Source organism: Chlorocebus sabaeus, chromosome X, assembly GCF_047675955.1.
Source record: "Chlorocebus sabaeus isolate Y175 chromosome X, mChlSab1.0.hap1, whole genome shotgun sequence".
Taxonomy (NCBI): domain Eukaryota; kingdom Metazoa; phylum Chordata; class Mammalia; order Primates; family Cercopithecidae; genus Chlorocebus; species Chlorocebus sabaeus.
Genome location: NC_132933.1, coordinates 58,223,863 through 58,242,741, shown reverse-complemented (window position 1 = coordinate 58,242,741; position 18,879 = coordinate 58,223,863). Strand labels below are relative to the sequence as shown.

The 18,879-nt window shown below is 47.6% G+C and overlaps 1 protein-coding gene across 1 annotated transcript; it reads left to right on the top strand.

Annotated features, from left to right (window-relative positions):
• Positions 1-13,668: 13,668 nt before the first annotated feature.
• LOC119620963 (homeobox protein NANOG-like) lies at positions 13,669-18,207 on the top strand. The gene is made up of 3 exons (XM_073013184.1): positions 13,669-14,154; positions 16,668-16,754; positions 16,893-18,207. Exons 1-3 carry the CDS (start codon positions 13,915-13,917, stop codon positions 17,235-17,237), a joined length of 672 nt encoding a protein of 223 aa, XP_072869285.1. The 5' UTR covers positions 13,669-13,914; the 3' UTR covers positions 17,238-18,207.
• The last annotated feature ends 672 nt before the right edge of the window (positions 18,208-18,879 follow it).

The following is an 18,879-nucleotide window of genomic DNA, read 5'->3' as shown; positions in this document are numbered from 1 at the left end:
CAACCTTCACCTCCCAGTCTCAAGTGATTCTCCTGCTTCAGCCTCCCAAGTACAGGCGCCCACCACCATGCCCGGCTAATTTTTCTATTTTTAGTAGAGATGGGGTTTCACCACACTGTCCAGGCTGGTTTCAAACTCCTGACCTCTCGGTCCTCCCACTTCCACCTCCCAAAGTACTGGGATTACATGTGTGAGTCACTGTGCCTGGCCCTCAAGTACCATATTTTTTTATTTTTTTTTTTGAGACAGAGTTTCGCTCGTGTTGTCCAAGCTGGAGTACAATGGCACGATCTGATCTGGCTCACTGCAAACTCCGCCTCCCGGGTTCAACTGATTCTGCTGCCTCAGCCTCCCAAGTAGCTGGGACTACAGGCGCCCACCAACACACCCAGCTAATTTTTTGTATTTTTAGTAGAGATGGAGTTTCACCGTGTTAGCCAGGATGGTCTTGATCTCCTGACCTCGTGATCCGCCCGTCGTGGCCTCCCAAAGTGCTGGGATTACAGTCGTGAGCCACTGTGCCCGGCCACCTGTTATGATTCTAAGAAGCAACCACTGGCATTATGTGCACTTTACACTTACAGAAACCGAAACATACTAATGTCAAACTGTAAATTATGAGTGATTATTATTATTACTTTTTAAAATGGAGGGATGGGTGTGAGGATGTGGTGGCTAACGTCCATAATCCCAGTGTTTGGGAGGCCAAGGCAGGAGGATCACTTGAAACCAGGAGTTCCAGATGACCCTACATAGCCAAATCCTGTCTCTACAAAACAAAACAAAACAAAACAAAACTAAGCAGGGCATGGTGGTGCGTGCCTGTACTCCAAGCTCCTTAGGAGGCTAAGGCAGGAGGATCTTTTGAGCCCAGAGATTAGAGGCTGCAGTGAGCTATGATTGCTCTACTGCACTCCAACCTGGGCGATGGAGTGAGACTCTGTCTCAGAAATAAATAAATAAATAAATAAATAGGAAAGAAAAAGGAAAGAAAAAAGAAAAAAAGGAAATATGAAACCATTGGTTGGATGCACTGGCTCACGCCTATAATCCCAGCACTTTGGGAGGCCGAGGCAGGCAGATCACCTGAGGTCAGGAGTTAAAGACTAGCTTGACCAATGTGGTGAAACCCTGTCTCTACAAAAAAACAAAAATTAGCCAGGCATGATGGCGGGTGCCTGTAATCCCAGCTACTCAGGAGGCTGAGGCAGGAGAATCGCTTGAACCCGGGAGGCGGAGGTTTCAGTGAGCCAAATCATGCCATTGCACTCCAGCCTGGGTAACTGAGTGAGACTCTTGACTCCAAAAAAAGAGGAAACTATTGGTTACATAACTAGTGGGTGGAAATAGGAGGAAATAGAATCCAAATTCAGGTTGTTTGACTCCATGACTGAAACATAAAAGAATTTGAAAAAAGTCTAAGGAACAATTGAATTTTGAGATTCCTGGGCCTTTAACGTGGATCCAAGCTAACCTATTAAGTGCTGGAAATGCCTTTTGTCTTTATCCGGGAGGTTGTACATAAGTAAACATTCATTAAGACATTTATAGGCCAGGCGCGGTGGCTTACGCCTGTAATCCCAGCACTTTGGGAGGCTGAGGCAGGCAGATCACAAGGTCAGGAGTTCAAGACCAGCCTGGCCAACATGGGGAAATCCCATCTCTACTTAAAAAATACAAAAATTAGCCGGGCATGGTGGTGTGCACCAGTAATCCCAGCTACTAGGAGGCTGAGGCAAGAGAATTACTTGAACCCAGGAGGTGGAGGTTGCAGTGAGCATAGATCAGGCCACTGCACTCCAGCCTGGGTGACAAGTGAGGCTCTGTTTCAAAACAAAGATATTTACTTGAGGTTTGTTCACCATATAGAAGTTGTTTCTCAATTCAAATTTAAGAAAACAACTAGTACCATTAGCAAATGATGCTTTCTTTTCATTTCCTTTTTTTTTTTTTTTTTTTTTTTTTTGAGACATAGTTTTATTCTGTTGCCCATGCTGGAAGTGCAATGGTACAATCTCCATTCACTGCAGCCTTTGCATCCTAGATTCAAGTGATTTTCCTGCTTCGGCCTCCTGAGTAGCTGGGATTACAGGTGACCGCCATCATGCTCAGCTAATTTTTGTATTTTTAGTAGAGATGGGGTTTCACCACGTTGACCAGGCTGGTCTCGAGCCCCTGACTTCAGGTGATCTGCCTGTCTTAGGACTGCCACAGTGCTGGAATTACAGGCCTGAGCCACCATGCCCGGCCTAGCAAATGCTTTCTTGAAACTGAATTTGTTGGAACCTAGTTTTTAGATTCCTTCCTGGGCAGGGGTCGTCGCGAGAGACCACTCGACACGGAAGTCACAGCGGAGAGATTTATTGCTAGCGCGCTAGGGTCCCATGTCCGAAGTTGGCCACAAGACCCCGAATGCCTAGTACAGACAGTTTATAAAGGCAAAAACCACAAAAATTCACAAAGCTTGAGGCACAAGATGATTGGAGCAGGTTATGGCCTGAGCAAGGTGTCTTACTCTGATTGGTTGGTTTGAACCTGGTTTGAACCCGCGCGGGGTATTTCCCGGACTTGTTCTTCTGTTTGAGTTCCAGGAATTTGGGTGGGTGTTTTAGATAGCCACACGGACATCGGGCGGGTGCTTTAGATGGCCACCTGGTCATTGGGCGGGTGCTTTAGATGGCCACCTGGTCATTGGGTGGGTGCTTTTAGATGGCCACCTGGTGTGGCTTTTCTAAGCTTCTAAGTTTCTAAGTCTCTAAGTCTCTAAGTTTCTAAGTCTATAAGTTTCTAAGCTTCTAAGTTTCTAAGTCTCTAAGTCTCTAAGTTTCTAAGTCTATAAGTTTCTAAGCTTCTAAGTTTCTAAATCTATTTTCATTCCCTCCTCTTTTAGTGACCAAGAGGCTCAATCTTGAGCCTCCTCTTCTGTCCTGAGGGCTTGGTACTGTTGGGTCAGGACCATAGCCTGCACAATGTTTAACTTATCTTTAATAAAGGTGAGCAAGCGGTTAAGTATACACGGCCCAAGAGTCAGGATGAGCATGAGTAGGATAAGGGGGCCTAAGAGGGTGGAGACTAGGGTGCTGAACCAAGGGGACTGGTTGTACCAGCTTTCAAACCAATTTTGTTGAGACTCTCTTTCCTTTTTTCGTTTGTCTAATCTTTCTCTTAGTTTTGCCATAGAATCTTTAACCACTCCTGAATGGTCTGCGTAAAAGCAACATTGTTCTTTGAGGGCTGCACAGAGCCCGCCTTCCTTTAAGAAGACAATTTCTAGTCCTCGCCGGTTTTGCAATACAACTTCAGACAGAGAGGTTAGAGATTCTTCAAGTTTTGAAATAGAGTGTTCTATGGCTCTAAGGTCCTCATCCATGGCTGCCCTAAGTTGTTGCAGATGGTAGCTACCACGTACTAAAGCTGCTGTTCCGGTCCCAACCCCGGCTGCTACCCCCACTCCTAGCATTACAGCGAGGGTGAGTGAGACAGGTTCCCTTTTGGGTCTACTATAAGTTTTCTGTTCATACCGGAGGTCAAAAGAGTCTCCAGAGTGATAGTATACTTGGGGAACAACCTGTACTAACACGCAGTAGTCTGTGCTGCGGTTAAACGCTGCTGTGGATACACAGGGAGTGAGTCCAGTGTTGCAAGTCCACCAGTCTGTCCCGGAAGGGACCAAATAGTGATTGGAGCTAGGCACTGTCAGAGTCTTGTCACAGAGATGCTGATGGCTAGTGGGCACCTTTCCTATACAGATTCCTGACCCGGAAACTTCAGCCAGGGTCAGTTTTTTATGCTGATCCCATGCACATCCAGTAGGATTAGTGGAGTTGGTGAAATTATTAGTGGAGGCAATGCCCTCATAATAAGGGGGGGCTGTCGCTAGGCACAGCCAACAAGAGGAGGTGGATTCTGGCCTGGTCTGGTTCAAGGCAAAGTAAGAGCCCTTTATGAGATTAAGGAGCCTATCACCTAAGCCCGGAGAACTCAAGGGCAGGGTAGTGCCTTGAGGGGCCTTTGGCTGAGGGCCCTGAGGGGCCTCCGGCTGAGGAGTCCTTGCTTCTGGTAAAACTGGGTTTTGCCCTATTGAGACAGGAGCTGAGGCAGGGCTGACTGCTAGCCTAATTTGGATGGGGATCCCAAACAGTGGCTTTTGGTGTAAATATAGGCCCCATATTAACCCTGACATCCAGCGGCCATCAGATTTCACCGCATTTTTGAATTTGATGCAGACCAGATTACAATCGGCCGAATACCGGGTTCTGGTGCAGGGCTTAACAAAGGACATGGTTATGTACCATGGTGTTGTGGCCCATTTCCATTCTCCATCATTAGTAGTTACACAAGTCCAGCTAGCGCAATACAGGGAAGTTATATCCCCGCAAGTTTGTTTCATTTTTCCTGTCCGGAATCCGGGGCAGGCATAGAACCCGTTCCGGCTTATGGACACCCTTCTAGCCTGTTTTCTCCATGCTCCCTCTTCCATGTTATCTACCCCTGCTACTTTATCTAGGTTGAGATAAAGGTCAGGGAACCAAGTTCCCACAGGGGCAATTTGTGAAGTCTCATATAGGACTTCATGGGTATTAAAATTAGTTACTCTCCAGGTTAGGTTAAAAGGTTGGGGGTTTTTGGTGTCAGTGACGCGGGGAAGGAGGGCTAGTAGTAAGCAAAGGGTTGGGTACGAGAGAGTCTTATCTTGAGGGGGTCCTCGGAGCGACGGAGTCTCCATGTCTCAGGTGGTCCGGGCGTCTCTGGAGCAGCCTTGGCGTGGGATGCATGGATCCAAGTGGCGATTCCGTCAACCTTTATGGCTGTGGGTGTGGTCAGGAGAACAATGTAGGGTCCTTTCCACCGAGGCTCCAGTCCTTGAGAACAGTGTCATCTAACGTAGACGGAGTCTCCCACCTGGAAGGGGTGGCTTGTCTGCGAGTGTCCTGGCCGGTACAGTTCTGCCAAGGGGGCCCAGATCTGGGCCTGTACTGCTTTTAGTCCTTTTAGTCGGGCCTGCAGGTCAGTCTTAGAGTTGGAGGGAGAAAAGGAGTCAAGCAGGGTTGACAAAGGGGGAGGTCCTCTGTACAGGATTTCATATGGAGTGAGCCCAAAGCGGTTAGGCGTATTTCGGGCTCTTAAAAGAGCTAGAGATAGGAGGCGTCTCCAATCTTTTAAGCCAGTCTCTAAGGTCAATTTAGTAAGGGTCTCTTTTATTGTTCTATTCATTCTTTCTACCTGTCCTGAGCTCTGGGGTCTATAAGCACAATGCAATTTCCAATTAATCCCCAGTATCCTGGCTAGCCCCTGACTTACCTGGGAAACGAAGGCCGGCCCGTTGTCTGACCCAATTACCTTGGGAAGTCCAAATCTAGGAAAGATTTCTTCCAGAATCTTCTTGGCTACTATGTGTGCCGTTTCTTGCCGGGTGGGGTAGGCTTCTACCCATCCTGAAAAGGTATCTACAAACACTAGTAAGTACTTATACCCAGCATAGTGAGGTTTTCCTTCAGTGAAGTCTACCTCCCAATAAGCCCCCGGGCGGCTGCCACGGGTTCGTATTCCTGCTGGCACTCGAGTAGCCCCAGCGTTCACCTGCTGACAGACCTTGCAGGCAGAAGTCACCTGTTCTATTAGAGTACTTGCCTTAGGAATTAGAAAGTCAGTTTTTTCAATCAACATTTTTAACTTCCGGCTACCTAAGTGTGTCCAGGCGTGCATCTGCTGGATCATAGCCACGGCTTCTTTTTGTGGGAGGACTGTCTTCCCTTCTTTTTCCCAGTTCTTGGTGTCCTTGTTTTCTATAGCTCCTATGGCTCTTGCCTCTTCCTGGTCTTCTGGGGTGTAGGTGTGTCCATCCTGGTCGGTTTTGTCGGGTTCTGAGGCTAAGGTTAGTACTTCTGCCATGGCTGCCTGCTTGGCCACGTGGTCCGCCTGTCTGTTTCCCACTGCAACTGGATCCTGTCCTTTCTGATGTCCGGGACAGTGGATTATGGCTACTTCTCGTGGGAGGAAGAGGGCTTTTAATAAGGCAATTATTTCAGCTTTGTTCTTGATTTCTTTCCCCTCTGATGTTAGGAGACCTCTTCTTTCATAAATACTTCCATGGGTATGAGCCGTTGCAAAAGCATATCGGCTATCTGTATAAATATTAGCCTTTTTCCCCTTGGACAGCTCTAGGGCCTTTGTTAGTGCTATTAGCTCAGCCTTTTGTGCAGACGTGCCAGGGGGCAGTGACTGTGCCCAAATGGTGGTATGGCCATCTACCACTGCCGCTCCCGCCCTCCGGGTACCTGAGTCAAGATAGCTGCTGCCGTCTGTATACCATGTGTGGTCCGCGTCTGGGAGTTCTGTGTCCTTGAGGTCCTCCCGCGTTCCGTGGGTTTCTGCCAACACCTGCCGACAGTCGTGAGGGCTCAGTTGGTCCTCTGGTAGCGGCAGCAGCGTTGCAGGGTTCAGGGTGACTGGAGGGGCAAACCGGACACGGTCTGTGTCCAATAGGAGGGCCTGGTAGTGGGTCAAGCGTGCGTTGGTAATCCACCGGTCTGGGGGCTGTCGCACTATGGCCTCTAGAGCATGTGGAGTAATAACAGTCAATGGCTGCCCAAGGGTTAACTTAGCAGAGTCTTTGACTAACATGGCGGTGGCTGCCATGATACGGAGACACGGGGGCCAACCGGCTGCTACAGGATCTAGCTTTTTAGACAGATACGCTACCGGTCTCTTCCAGGGCCCTAATTTCTGGGTTAAGACTCCTTTTGCAATTCCTTGCCTCTCATCTAAGAAGAGGGTGAAAGGTTTTGAGGTATCCGGTAACCCAAGGGCTGGGGCAGAGAGGAGTGCTTTCTTTAGAGTCTCAAAAGCCAATTGATGTTCCTCCTGCCAGGTAAAAGGGGTGCTTCCCTTGGTGAGGGTATAAAGGGGGGCGGCCAGTTCAGCGAAACCGGGTATCCACAAGCGACAGAACCCAGCAGTTCCCAGGAATTCACGCACCTCTCTGGGATTCCGGGGCAGTGGAATGCGAGCCACAGTCTCTATGCGCCCAGGGGTGAGCCACCTTTTTCCCTCACTCAGTATGTACCCCAGGTAGGTTACCTTGGTCTGACAAATTTGTGCCTTCTTGGCGGATGCCCAGTATCCTTTCTCACCCAGTTCCTGGAGTAGATGCCTAGTACCTTGCATGCAGGCTTCCTTTGTGGGGGCTGCCAGGAGGAGGTCATCTACATACTGGAGCAAGGTCACTTCTGGATGCTGGGTCCGGAAGTCGGTTAGGTCCCGGTGGAGAGCCTCATCGAAGAGAGTGGGAGAGTTCTTGAACCCTTGGGGAAGTCGGGTCCAGGTCAATTGGCCTGAGATTCCTCTCTCAGGGTCTTTCCACTCAAAGGCAAAGAGTTCCTGGCTTTGGGGGGCCAGGGGTAAACAAAAGAAGGCATCTTTTAAGTCCAATACTGTATACCAGCTGTAGTCTGGTTTTAAGGTACTGAGCAAGTTGTAAGGATTGGGGACCGTGGGATGGATATCCACAGTTCTTTTGTTAATTTCTCTCAAATCTTGGACGGGCCTGTAATCCTGGGTACCAGGCTTTTTTACTGGCAGAAGAGGAGTATTCCAGGGTGAGCGACAAGGTCGCAAAACTCCAAGTTCTAGAAATTTGATAATGTGCTGCCGAATACCCATATGAGCCTCTCGGCTCATGGGATATTGTTTGATAGACACAGGCACCGCCGTGGGCTTTAGATCAATAATAATTGGGGCTTGACACTTGGCCCGCCCAAGTCCTCCCGTTTCTGCCCAAGCTTGGGGAAAATCTTGTAACCAAACATCAGGGAGGCTGGTGGTGACCGGGGTGTCAAAAAGCCAGTGTTCATCTTGCAGAGACACAGTCAAAATTTGGATGGGCTGGTCGTCCCGGTTTAACACTTGGGCCCCTTCCTCGGAGAAGTGAATTTGAGCTCTGAGCTTGGTCAAAAGATCTCGCCCTAGAAGGGGGTATGGGCATTCGGGCACCACCAAGAAGGAATGTGTTACCATCCCTTGTCCAAGATTAACTGTCTGGTGGTTGGTCCACTTGTGCAGCTTTCCCCCTGTTGCCCCTTGAACCCAAGAAGTATGAGAAGACAGGGGTCCGTTTGCCTGTGTCAACACCGAATGCTGGGCCCCTGTATCCACCAGGAAGGTGGTGGGGTGCCCCCCTACAGAGAGAGTTAGCCGGGGCTCGGGGGGGGCTCCAGAGCCTTGACACCCCTATTCGCTGTCCTCACCTAAGGTGAGGACAGGGGCAGGTTTCTTCTGGTCTCTAGGACGCTTGGGGCAGTCCTTGATGCAATGCCCTCGTTCTTTGCAGTAGGCGCACTGGTCCTTGTCTACTTTTGGCCGCCTCCGCTTCTCCCCCTGTCTCCCTGACCCTTTCTCTGTTACTACTGCCGCCAGGATTTTTGTCAAGTGCTTATCTCTCTTTCGGTCTCTTCGATCCTCCCGTTCCTCTTGTTCTTTCGCTAGCCTGGCCTCCCTTTCCTCGGGGGTTTCTCTCTTATTATACACTTTTTCTGCCTCTCTGACTAATTCCTGTAATCCATAGGTCTGGATCCCATCTAATCTTTGGAGTTTCCCTTTAATATCTGGTGCTGCTTGGTCTATGAATGACATGGCCACGGTAGCCTTATGTTCTAGAGCCTCTGGATCAAATGGGGTATACATTCGGAATCCTTCCAGAAGTCTTTCCATAAAGGCTGCCGGGTTTTCGTCCTTTCCCTGAATTATGGTCCTTACCTTGGCCAAATTGGTGGGGCGTTTCCCTGCCCCCTTGAGACCCACCAACAGAGCCTGGCGATAGATTCGGAGACTCTCCCTACCTGGTGCTGTCTCATAATCCCAGTCCGGGCGGGTGAGGGGAAATCCCTCATCTATTTCATTGGGGAGCTGGGTTGGAAGGCCTCCTGGCCCCGGCACATTTTTCCGGGCCTCCAGGAGGACTCGTTGCCTTTCTTCGGTGGTCAGAAGGACCTGCAAAAGCTGTTGACAATCATCCCAGGTAGGCTGGTGGGTGAGGAGAATGGATTCTATCAATGAGGTTAAGGCCTGAGGGTCTTGGGAAAAGGGGGGTTGTGAGTTTTCCAATTGTAGAGGTCGGAGGCAGAGAAGGGCCAATACTGGATCACGCGGTTGACCGTGCGAAGGGGGAAAAGGGAGGACTGCCAGGTGGGAGTGCCATCCGGGTCTTCAGTCCGCCGCAAGCAGAGACGAGGTGTTGGTGGCGGCGTTCTAGGGGTTAATTCGGGCGGGGTTGGAGAGGGAGGCGAGGTCGAGGAAGGGACCGATGAGGGGGCTGGAGAAAGAGTAGGGTCCGAGGGAGTAGTGGGAGGGATTGGGGATAGGGTAAGGGACGAGGGTGAAGCATAAGGTGGAGGCCTCAAGAGGGGGTTGTGAGGAGGAGGAGGAGGTGGAGGGTCGAAAAGGAGGAGGTCTTGCTGAGTTCCATCAGGGAGGACTGGCTTAGGAGGATCCGGAGTCTGATTCTTTGGGGCTTCCATGGCAAGGAGGGTAGATTGGGATGGGGAGGGGGAATGGAAGAAGGGTTTCACCCAGGAAGGGGGGTTTCGGACCAAATCTTCCCAGGTGATTATGTAGGCCACTTGGTCCTGGTGTCTTTGTGGCCCAGGATTCATCACTTTTGCTTTAACCTGTAAGATAATGGAGAGGTCAAATGTTCCATCTTGGGGCCACCCTACATGGAGGGTTGGCCATTCAGACGAACAGAAAGTTTGCCATCATCCTTTACGGACTTCCACGGAGAGATCGCGGGCTCGCGCCCGGAAGTCAGGGAAGTGGGTCAAAGTCAAGGCTAAAGGAGTTGTTAGTGTCTGTCCCATAGTTTCATCCAGAAAGTCACGCACACACAAGGACGAAATGACAACAATATACACAGTGACCAAACAAACACAGAGGAGCTGCGCGGCCAGAGAGTGGCGCCACAAGTTTACAAAAGATTCAGATGGCAGGGGCGACCTGCCTACCGATTTGAGGAGGCCAACAGAGTCGTCAGCTTTTCCTCCCGACAACCGCCAGGGCATCCCCCGGGGCGCAAGGGGGAAGGTGCCGGACACGTCTGTCCCCCTTCCCCACTTGATCATTCAGACGGAGTACTCCTCAGAGCTAGCCGGGAAGACAGACAGAGCGAAACGAAAGTACCTGACAGAGTCCATTCGTCCGGTCAGCAGTCGGTGGCCCGGGCCAATTGGATCTCCGCCGGAGGGGTCGAGGGTCCTCGGGTGACCCCCCTTCCCGGCCAACGCACCAAATGTTGGAACCTAGTTTTTAGATTCCTTCCTGGGCAGGGGTCGCCGCGAGAGACCACTCGACACGGAAGTCACAGCGGAGAGATTTATTGCTAGCGCACTAGGGTCCTATGTCCTAAGTTGGCCACAGGACCCCGAATGCTTGTTACAGACAGTTTATAAAGGCAAAAACCACAAAAATTCACAAAGCTTGAGGCACAAGATGATTGGAACAGGTTATGGCCTGAGCAAGGTGTCTTACTCTGATTGGTTGGTTTGAACCTGGTTTGAACCTGCGTGGGGTATTTCCCGGACTTGTTCTTCTGTTTGAGTTCCAGGAATTTGGGTGGGTGTTTTAGATAGCCACATGGACACCGGGCGGGTGTTTTAGATGGCCACCTGGTCATTGGGTGGGTGCTTTAGATGGCCACCTGGTCATTGGGCGGGGGCTTTTAGATGGCCACCTGGTGTGGCTTTTCTAAGCTTCTAAGTTTCTAAGTCTCTAAGTCTAAAAGTTTCTAAGTTTCTAAGTCTATAGGTCTCTAAGTCTCTAAAGGTTTCTAAGTTTCTAAATCTATTTTCACTAGTACTCAGGCTTCTGACTGGTAGCTGCAAGGGGTGGGGGATACTTGGGATACTCATTAAGCCACTACCACTTTTTTGAAAATCAATTTTTCAGTAGTTTTCAAAAACTTAAGAATGAACCGACTTTACCAAGAATGCCATTGGTAACATTGACACTGTAAAGTAGCTTTAAAAGTGCATTTACATTATGACTAATGTTGCAAAGAATAGGTTATGGAAAAGGAATAAGTAAACACGATTGCTATATTTGAGCCTTAGATTTGAATGTCACCCTGCTTTTCTCTTTTTTAGAATCATGGACTTGCTCTGCCACCCAGGCTGGAGTGCAATGGTGTGATCATGGATCACTGCAGCCTCAACCCTGGGGACAGTGATCCTCTTGCCTCAGCCTACCAAGTACTAGGAAGAGAGGCGTGCTTCACTGTGTCCAGCTAATTTAAAAATTCTTTTTGTAGAGATGGGGGGGTCTCACTTGGTAGCCCAAGCTGGCCTCGAACTCCTGACCTCAAGTGCTCCTCCAGCTGGGATTACAGATATTGAGCCACTGCATCAGGCTATTCACTCAGTTTTTCTAAACTTTGTGTCAATGTTCTTGCCTTTATAATTTCAAATGTTAAAAATACAGTGCTGGGTTTGGGAATGAGCATGTTTTCTTTAGCACACTTCAAGTGTCAGTTTGTATAGCTAGCTGATATTTAAGATTTCCCCCAATTCTAATCAATAGTTGAAGACTTCTTTTGCTTTTCAGGTCTACTTGCAAGAAGCAGTGAATTTTTGCTGTTTTAGAGCTTTTTCATTTGTTCTGTGACTGCAGGGTAGAATTGAGAGTTGAACACTGGGGTCACCACAGACCAAATAAATATTTAAGTGACAACTGAAACTTAGGTAGTGTAGAAAATTAATTTCTAGTTACAAAATCAGTATATGCCAGGCCCTATGCTAGACCATTTTAATTGGTTACCTCATTTTAATAAACGAAGGAATAATTTTGGAGATGAGGTCAGAGAGCTAGTAAAGGAAAATCCTGGATTGAAACAGAAGCCTATCAAAATTCACATACCCTGCTGGTTCTAGCATTGAGAGCTGGGCAGTGAGTTGCTGGCTTTATTTTTTATTTTTTGAGACAACAGTCTCATTCTGTTGCCCACGCTGGAGTGCAGTGGTGCGACTTTGGCTCACGGCAACCCCCGCCTCCACGGTTCAAGTGATTCTCCTGCCTCAGCCTTCCTAATAGCTGGGATTATAGGCTCGTGCCACCACTCCTGGCTAATTTTTGTAATTTGTAGTAGAGCTGGGATTTCACCATGTTGGCCATGCTGGTCTTGAACTCCTGACCTCAAGTGATCTGCCTGCCTCCACCTTCCAAAGTGCTGGGATTACAGGTGTGAGCCACCACGCCCAGCCGAGATGCTGGTTATATAGGATCCCCAGATTCATGTCATTTAAAAAATCACGTAGGTGGCAATGAAGATCATAAACAGAAAGTGATTTAAGGTGAGATGCAATAGGGGGGAATTGGTGGATCTCTATTCAGACTGATTAACAGCCAGGGTGTGGGCTTTTGAGTATCATTTTAAAGCAAAAAGTGGTATCCCTGCTTAGCAATGATATTGGCCATGCCATTACAGATCTCTCTCAACTCGGTCCACTATGTGCAAAATACCGATAAGACTTCTTGGATCAATATGGTAGAAAGCTTGCCGAAATGTCCAGGGTTGGTTAAGAAGGTGCTTATCGGCCGGGCATGGTGGCTCACACTTGCAATTGTAGCACTTTGGGAGGCTGAGGTGAGTGGATTACCTGAGTTCAGGAGTTCAAGACCAGCCTGGGCAACACGGCGAAACCCCCATCTCAACTAAAATACAAAAAATTAACCAGGTGTGACGGCGTGCACCTATAGTACCAGCTACTCGGGAGGCTGAGGCAAGAAAATTGCTTGAATCCCGGAGGCAGAGGTTCAGCGAGCTGAGATTGCACCACTGTACTCCAGTCTGAGTGACAGAGTGAGATTCTGTCTCAAAAAAAAAAAAAAAGATGCTTATCATGGGCTGAGTGCGGTGGCTCACGCCTGCAATCCCAGGACTTTGGGAGGCCTTGGTGGGCAGATCACGAGGTCAGGAGTTCAAGACTAGCCAGGGCAACATAGTGAAACTGTGTCTCTACTAAAAATACAAGCAAATTAGCCGGATACGGTGGTGCGAGCCTGTAGTCCCAGCTACTCGGGAGGCTGAGGCAGGAGAATCGCTTGAACCTGGGAAGTGGAGGTTACAGCCAGCTGAGATTGCACCACTACACTCCAGCTTGGGCAACAGAGTGAGACTTTGTCTCAAAAAAAAAAAAAAAAAAAAAAAAAAAAAAAAAAAAAAAAAGGTGCTATGGCCGGGTGCAGTGTCTTACGCCTGTAATCCCTGCACTTTGGGATGCCAAGGTGACTGGATCACTTGAGGTCAGGAGTTCAGGACCAGCCTGCCCAACATGGTGAAACCCTGTCTCTACTACGAGAATCTCTCTCTCTTTGTTTTTTTTTTTGAGACAGTTTTGCTGTTATTGCCCAGACTGGAGTGCAATGGCACGATCTCGGCTCCCCGAAGCCTCCACCTCCCAGGTTCAAGCAATTCTCCTGCCTCAGCCTCCAGAGTAGCTGGGATTACAGGCATGTGTCACCACACCCGGCTAATTTTGTATTTTTAGTAGAGATGGAGTTTCTCCACCTTGGTCAGGCTGCTCTTGAACTCCTGACCTCAGGTGATCCACCTGCCTCGGCCTCCCAAAGTGCTGGAATTACAGGTGTGAGCCACCACGCCTGGCGAGAATCTCCTGAACCTGGGAAGGGGAGGTTGCAGTGAGCCGAGATCACCCCACTGCACTCCAGCCTGGGCGTCAGAGCCAGACTTTGTCTCTAAATAAATAAATAAATAAGAAGGTGCTTATTACCTAGATCTCGGGTTGTGGGAATTATCAAAGTACTTTGAAAACAATTTTTTTAACAGGATATTTTAATATTTGAAGAAAGTTTTAGAGAAGAGCATCCTTTTATTTGTTCCCAACAGTCTCTCCTCTTCCTTCCTCCATGGATCTGCTTATTCAGGACAGCCCCGATTCTTCCACCAGTCCCAAAGGCAAACAACCTACTGCTGCAGAGAATAGTGCCACAAAAAAGGAAGACAAGGTCCCGGTCAAGAAACAGACCAGAACTGTGTTCTCTTCCGCCCAGCTGTGTGTACTCAATGATAGATTTCAGAGACAGAAATACCTCAGCCTCCAGCAGATGCAAGAACTTTCCAACATCCTGAACCTCAGCTACAAACAGGTAGGCTTGTTTTGTCATTGCAATAAGGTGAACAAAAATTAGACTAATCTGCATGGCTAAGATCTCTGTGGATGCACATAGATATATGTGGTATGTGTTAGCACACCCTCTCTTGCAAATAATTTAAGTATGAAGATGATGTATGTTACAACTTAACCCTTCGCCTTTCACCTTAATAGAGTTTTTATTTTATTTTATTTTATTTTATTTTGAGATGGAGTCTGGCTCTGTCATCCGGGCTGGATTGCTGTGGCACCATCTGGACTCACTGCCTCAGCCTCCAAAGTAGCTGGGATTACATGGTCCTGCCACCACGCCCAGTTGATTTTTGTATTTTAGTAGAGACAGGGTTTCACCATGTTGGCCAGACTGGTCTCAAACTCCTAATCTGAGGTGATCTGCCTCCCTTGGCCTCCCAAAGTGCTGGGATTACAGGCATGAGCCACCGTGCCTGACCTCAATAGTTTTTTTAAAAATGAGCAACGCCTCCCAATCCCAAACAATAGGAATATATCTTCATCACACCAATTTGTACTTTTATTTGTTATTCTTGAGGTTAGATTCTAAGCCCTAAAGATATCCAAACTAGTATTAGATCCAGTTATCTATAGCCAGAGACAGCTTCTATCAAGTTGTCCTTAGCAGCCAAGGTTATTAAAATGTCTTTTCTCCGGGAAGATCCAATAGGAAAAAAGAAAGAAACCTCTCTGATTAGGCTCCAACCATTACACCACCCTTCATCAAATTGACTGGATAGGCATAATGGAATCCAGAACATGTGGTTTCCAAACGAGAAACATCCTATCAGGGAGGGGAGGAGGGGAGAGGAAGGATTTAGCCAGTGCCCAGACTGAAATTGAGTAATATCAATTTCACTCATCTTCACACATCTTCAGGTTGCATGTTCGTGGAGTAGTTTAGGAGTAAATCCACAGTTTGTGGAGTACTCAAATACCTAGTCGTCTACTCTATTACATTAAAGCCTTCCCCAGCAGCTTCCAAGGCAGCCTCCAAGTCACTGGCAGGACAATTTGGCTGGAACTGCAAGCAGAACTGCAGAGATTCCTCTCCACAGTTATACATAGGAAGGGACTGTTCCAGGCCTGATTGTTCCAGGACTGGGTGCACCAGGTCTGAGCGTTCCAGGAGTGGTTGCTCCAGGACTGGATGTTCTGGGTCTGGTTGCTCCAGGATGAATTGTTCCAGGTCTGGTTGCTCCACATCGGAAGGTTCTTCACCTCTTTCTTTCATGATATATCTATTATGTGAATGTGATATAATTTAACCAGTTTCTTTTCTTGCACAGACCAATATTGTGAAAATCTTTCCAACATTCCCTTAATCAAAAAGAATTATGGACTGGGCTTGGTGGTTCACACCTGTAATCCCAGCACTTTGGGAGGCCAAGGCACGCAGATCACCTGAGGTCAGGAGTTCAAAACCAGCCTGGCCAACATGATGAAACCCCTGTCTCTACTAAAAATACAAAAAAATTGCTGGGCGTGGTGGTGGCTGTCTGTAATCCCAACTACTCAGGGGGCTGAGGCAGGAGAATTGTTTGAATCCAGGAGGCCGAGGTTGCAGTGAGTCGAGATCTTGCCACTGCACTCTAGTCTGGGCAAAAGGGCAAGACTCCGTCTCAAAAAAAAAAAAAAGACATAACTCCACTTTTCAGGTTAGGAGAATTCCTAACTTACACTGGTTCTCATTAAAATAAAAACTATCTCTTCTTTTTCCTTTTTTTCTTTCTGCCAGCAACCTCCAGTTTGTTTTTAACCTTTATTTTTTTTTATCGAAAATGGTCATTTCTCTTTTTTCTTCTTTTTTTTAAGACAGTCTTTCTCTGTTACCCAGGCTGGAATGCAGCTGTGCAATCTCGGCTCACTGCACCCTCCACCTCCCAGGTGCAAGTGATCCTTCCATCTCTGTGCCTGAGTAACTAGGACCACAGGCACACACCATTATGCCGGGCTAATTTTTTTTTTTTTTTTTTTTGAGATGGAGTCTTGCTTTGTCGCCCGGACTGGAGTGCAGTGGCACGATCTCAGCTCACTGCAAGCTCCACCTCCCGGGTTCAGGCCCTTATCTTGCCTCAGCCTCCTGAGTAGCTGGGACTACAGGTGCCTGCCACCACTCCTGGCTAATTTTTTTTTTTTTTTTTTTTTGTATAGTTAGTAGAGACAGAGTTTCACCGTGTTAGCCAGGATGGTCTCGATCTCCTGACCTCATGATCTGCCTGCATCGGCCTCCCAAAGTGCTGGGATTACAGGTGTGAGCCACCAACTATGCCGGACTAATTTTTAAAATTTTTGTAGAGACTGGGTTTCACCATTTTGGTGAGGCTGGCCTGAACTCCTGGGCTTAAGCAATTCGCCCACCTTGGCTTCCTGAAGTGTTGGGATTACAGGTGTGAGACATGGCACCTCGCCAGGAATAAAAGTTAGTAATATTCTTTGATTCAAGGAACATCTGTATTACTAATATTTTAAAATTTCTGTCACTTTTTCCTGCAGGTGAAGACCTGGTTCCAGAACCAAAGAATGAAATCTAAGAGGTGGCAGAAAAACAACTGGCCAAAGAATAGCAATGGTGTGACTCAGGTAACAGGACACTGTATTCTGTTCTTTCCTTTCCTTTCAGTGATCTTTCAATCTTGTCCATCCCTGAAACACAACTCCAGTCACAGATAGTTCTGGTTGTCCTTGTACCCTTTCTGTTAATCCCTCTTTCTCTTTCAGAAGGCCTCAGAACCTACCTACCCCAGCCTCTACTCTTCCTGCCACCAGGGATGCCTGGTGAACCCGACCGACTGGGAACCTTCCGATGTGGAGCAACCAGACCTGGAACAATTCATCCTGGAGCAACCAGACCCAGAACATCCAGTCCTGGAGCAACCACTCCTGGAACGCTCAGACCTGGTGCACCCAGTCCTGGAACAATCAGGCCTGGAACAGTCCCTTCATATGTATAACTGTGGAGAGGAATCTCTGCAGTTCTGCTTGCAGTTCCAGCCAAATTGTCCTGCCAGTGACTTGGAGGCTGCCTTGGAAGCTGCTGGGGAAGGCCTTAATGTAATACACTAGACGACTAGGTATTGTAGTACTCCACAAACCGTGGATTTATTCCTAAACTACTCCACGAACATGCAACCTGAAGTTGTGTGAAGATGAGTGAAATTGATATTACTCAATTTCAGTCTGGGCACTGGCTGAAACTTCTCCCCTCCTCCCCTCCCTGATATAATTTTTCTTGTTTGGAAACCACATGTGCTGGGTTCCACTATGCCTATCCAGCCTAATCAGAGAGGTTTCTTTCTTTCTTTTTTTTTTTTTTCCTATTGGATCTTCCTGGAGAAAAGGCATTTTAATAACCTTGGCTGCTAAAGACAACTTGATACTAGCTGTCTCTGGCTATAGATAACTAGATCTAATACTAGTTTGGGTACTTTTAGGGTTTAGAATCTAACCTCAAGAATAAGGAAAAAAAAAAGAATTAAGAAATGAAAGTACAAATTGGTGTGATGAAAATATATTCCTATTGTTTGGAATTGGGAGGCTTTGCTTATTTTTTAAAAAACTCTACTGAGGCCGGGCGCGGTGGCTCATTCCTGTAATCCCAGCTCTTTGGGAGGCCAAGGGAGGTAGATCACCTCCGGTTAGGAGTTCGAGACCAGTCTGGCCAACATGGTGAAACCCTGTCTCTACTAAAATACAAAGATTAGCTGGGCGTGGTGGCAGGCGCCTGTAATCCCAGCTACTTAGGAGGCTGAGCCCAGATGGTGCCACAGCAATCCAGCCCAGATGACAGAGCCAGACTCCATGTCAAAATAAAATAAAATAAAATAAAAACCTTATTGAGGTGAAGGGTGAAGGGTTAAGCTGTAACATACTTCATTGATTTCCTCAGCCCTTTTTGGCTCTGTTTTACTATAGCCCCTATTTTGTTGATTATGCTAATATTTGTGGAAAGAGGTCTTGTGTTTGCTGCATTATGACATCAGTACTACTTTGGCTGGTTTAAGTACTAAGGAATAAAACAACCATTTTTCCTTTAGTTGACTTTGGCCTGAATTCTCCTAGTGTTTCAATCAGTAAAAATACAGCTTAAACAAAAATCTTTGTTAAATTTTTGGTTGGGGTGAGGGAGTAAATTAGCTGAGAAGACGGTATCTTAGAAGTAAATAGAAAAAGCTGAACGTGGAGGCCCATGGTAGTCCCAGCTACTTGGGAGGCAGGAATATCGCTTGAGTCCTGGAGGGCTCACTCCAGCCTGGGCAGCAGTGAGTCCCCTGCCTCAAAAAATGGATAGAATTGAGTAAGTGGCTGAGCAAGGTGGCTCATGCCTATAATCCCAGCACTTTGGGAGGCTGAGCTGGGTGGATCACACAAGGTCAGGAGTTCGAGACCAGCCTGGCCAACATAGCGAAACACTGTCTCTACTAAAAATACAACAATTTGTTGCAGGAGGTTGCAGTGAGCTGAGATCGCAACAGATTGAGATTCCTGACTTCGAGTGATCTGCCTGCCATAGCCTCCCAAAGTGCTGGGATTACAGGTGTGAGCCACTGCGCTCCACCTTTTTTGTTTTTTAAGATGGTGTGTCACTAACATTTTAATAAAATTATTGATTCTTACAAAGGACAGATAACGAAGGGCTAATAAATTTGAGGAAATATTAAATGGTAATTCAGAGCCTAGAAATTTTGGAAAAAAATATCTTTGCTTC